Consider the following 2,535-nt stretch of genomic DNA (forward strand, 5'->3'; position numbering starts at 1 on the left):
ATATGTAGTTACTACGTTAAGAGCTCTATCGAATAAATTAAAATCCATTCCTCTTATAATATCCTTGGCGGACTGTTGATATTTCCTTATTTTATGTAAGGCTTAATACTCTATTAAATTAATGCAGTATTTTATATGAATTTATACCATTTCATGAAGTATTTTTCATTTTACCCTATGTCTACCTCATTCTTGTTATGCCTAATTCACTGCATATTAAAAGAACAAATTAATTAGCTTCGACGTTATAGTTTGATTATTCGTATGTTAATGAACTTGATTCGCATTAAGACATATTTTTATGAATTCATTAAACTTTCAGACTTAGACGTATGTAATGGACTATTTTAGAAATCATTACACCATTAGCTATTGTAAAGTGCAATAGAATGGATTAAGTCGGTTTTTGAACCGGGAATAGTGTATACGCGTTTTTTTTTTTGTTACATTTAATCAAAACTAGGATATAATCCAGTGCATTATGTCGGAGGATATTGTCACACAAAAAATGACAGAAAATGTTTCAGCAACATTTTCTTGGTCACCATTATATACAAGCCTCTTGGGTATTGCGGTAATTGCAATTCTTTATGAAGTGATGATAAGAAATACACGAAAATATAAACTGCTGAAAAATATGCCATGTCCACCGAAACTTCCACTTATAGGCAATGCACATTTATTATTGAATAAAACGAATCATGGTAAGAGGATCCTATTTTTTGATTGGTAATGAAATGATAACAGGGAAAGGAAGCAAGAGAAATCTCAAAATTTAAATTAAGATTAAAAGCGATTTTGGTACTTTACAATTATGACGAAATCTCATATCATTCTTCCTTTCAGAAATGATGTCCGATGCTCTGAAATACCATGAACAGTATGGCAGAACCATATGTGCATGGTTGGGACCAGTGGTGATTGTATTCTTGACAGATCCTCGTGACATAGAGCTTGTCCTTGGTGGCAGTGTCCATTTGGAGAAGTCCGAAGAATATCGCTATTTTCAACCTTGGTTCGGTGATGGCTTGCTAATTTCGAAAGGACATCATTGGAAACATCATCGTAAAATGATTGCTCCAACATTTCATCAGAGTATTTTGAAAAGTTTTGTTCCAACATTTGCCCAACATTCAAAAGCCGTTGTCCAGCGTCTATCGAATAAATTGGGCAAGGAATTCGATGTCCATGAATATATGTCCCAAACAACGGTGGAGATTTTATTGGCCACAGCCATGGGTGTTAAGGAACAAATGGATGGTGATAAATGTCTGGAATATGCTCAAGCTGTAGTCGATATGTGCGATATCATTCATAGGCGTCAAACCAAATTCTATTATCGCCTAGATTCCATCTTCAATATGAGCAACTTAAGTAAAGCCAATAAGGACCTATTGCAAACCATATTGACAATGACCAGAAAAGTGGTGAATGATAGACGCAAGAATTTCGATGCTGATGCCAGAGCCATAGTTGATGATGAAAATGAGATGGCAAAACAGAAATTAAAAGCAAAGAAGGAAGGTTTACGGGATGATCTCGATGATATAGATGAGCAAGATGTGGGTAAGTGAGATATGGATATTGAATTTTTTGTAAAAGCAAATCTCTGATGATAATGTCCCCATACCAGGTGTTAAGAAACGTTTGGCTCTTTTGGATGCCATGATGGCTATGTCCAAAAATCCCGAAATTGAATGGACCGATAAAGATGTCTACGATGAAGTCAATACCATTATGTTTGAGGTAACTATCATATCATAAGACTATCGTTGATAACCAAACAGTATTTGGCCTTTTACCTCTAACAGGGTCATGATACCACTTCGGCTGGTTCCAGTTTTGTTCTCTGTATGCTGGGTATTCACAAAGATGTTCAGGCCAAAGTTATGGCTGAACAAGAGGCCATTTTTGGCAATGACTTTTTGCGTGACTGTACTTTTAACGATACGCTGGAAATGAAATATTTGGAATGCGTAATTTTGGAAACATTGCGTTTGTATCCACCAGTACCAATTATTGCTCGCAAAGCAGCACATGATTTTAAATTAGCTTCGGGTCCCTATACTGTGCCCAAGGATACTACAGTTGTTATCGCCCAATATTCTGTTCATCGTAATCCTACAGATTTCCCCAACCCTCATGAATTTAATCCGGAGCATTTTAATGCTGAAACTATGAACAAGCGACATTATTACAGTTTTATACCCTTCAGTGCCGGTCCTCGTAGTTGTGTCGGTCGCAAATTTGCCATGTTAAAGTTAAAGGTTTTACTTTCTACGATTTTGCGTAATTATTCGGTAGATTGTCGTTTAAAGCCTTCGGAATTTAAATTACAAGCTGATATTATTTTAAAAATGACTGGAGGTTTTAATATATCATTGGAGAAAAGAACGCGTGTTAAATGAATTATTAAATATTTTATAATTTATTTATTTATTCAGTTGATAAGGTGGATTCAAATTGGAAGATTTTCTAAAATATATATTTATTAAATTAATAAAGATATTTACAGTACTGGATTTTAATTAATAA

The 2,535-nt window shown here is 34.6% G+C and overlaps 1 protein-coding gene across 1 annotated transcript; it reads left to right on the top strand.

Annotated features, from left to right (window-relative positions):
* Nucleotides 1-363: 363 nt before the first annotated feature.
* LOC142230210 (cytochrome P450 4g1-like) lies at nucleotides 364-2,535 on the top strand. The gene is made up of 4 exons (XM_075300853.1): nucleotides 364-704; nucleotides 847-1,566; nucleotides 1,634-1,746; nucleotides 1,812-2,535. Exons 1-4 carry the CDS (start codon nucleotides 482-484, stop codon nucleotides 2,406-2,408), a joined length of 1,653 nt encoding a protein of 550 aa, XP_075156968.1. The 5' UTR covers nucleotides 364-481; the 3' UTR covers nucleotides 2,409-2,535.

Source organism: Haematobia irritans, chromosome 3 (genome assembly GCF_050003625.1).
Source record: "Haematobia irritans isolate KBUSLIRL chromosome 3, ASM5000362v1, whole genome shotgun sequence".
Taxonomy (NCBI): domain Eukaryota; kingdom Metazoa; phylum Arthropoda; class Insecta; order Diptera; family Muscidae; genus Haematobia; species Haematobia irritans.

Bases quoted from the DNA above. Each gene is read 5' to 3' on its own strand.
- LOC142230210 (XM_075300853.1), top strand. From the start codon at position 482: ATGTCGGAGGATATTGTCACACAAAAAATGACAGAAAATGTTTCAGCA. The intron at 705-846 runs GTAAGAGGATCC...TCTTCCTTTCAG, and splicing joins ATTGAATAAAACGAATCATG to AAATGATGTCCGATGCTCTG. The intron at 1,747-1,811 runs GTAACTATCATA...TACCTCTAACAG, and splicing joins TCAATACCATTATGTTTGAG to GGTCATGATACCACTTCGGC.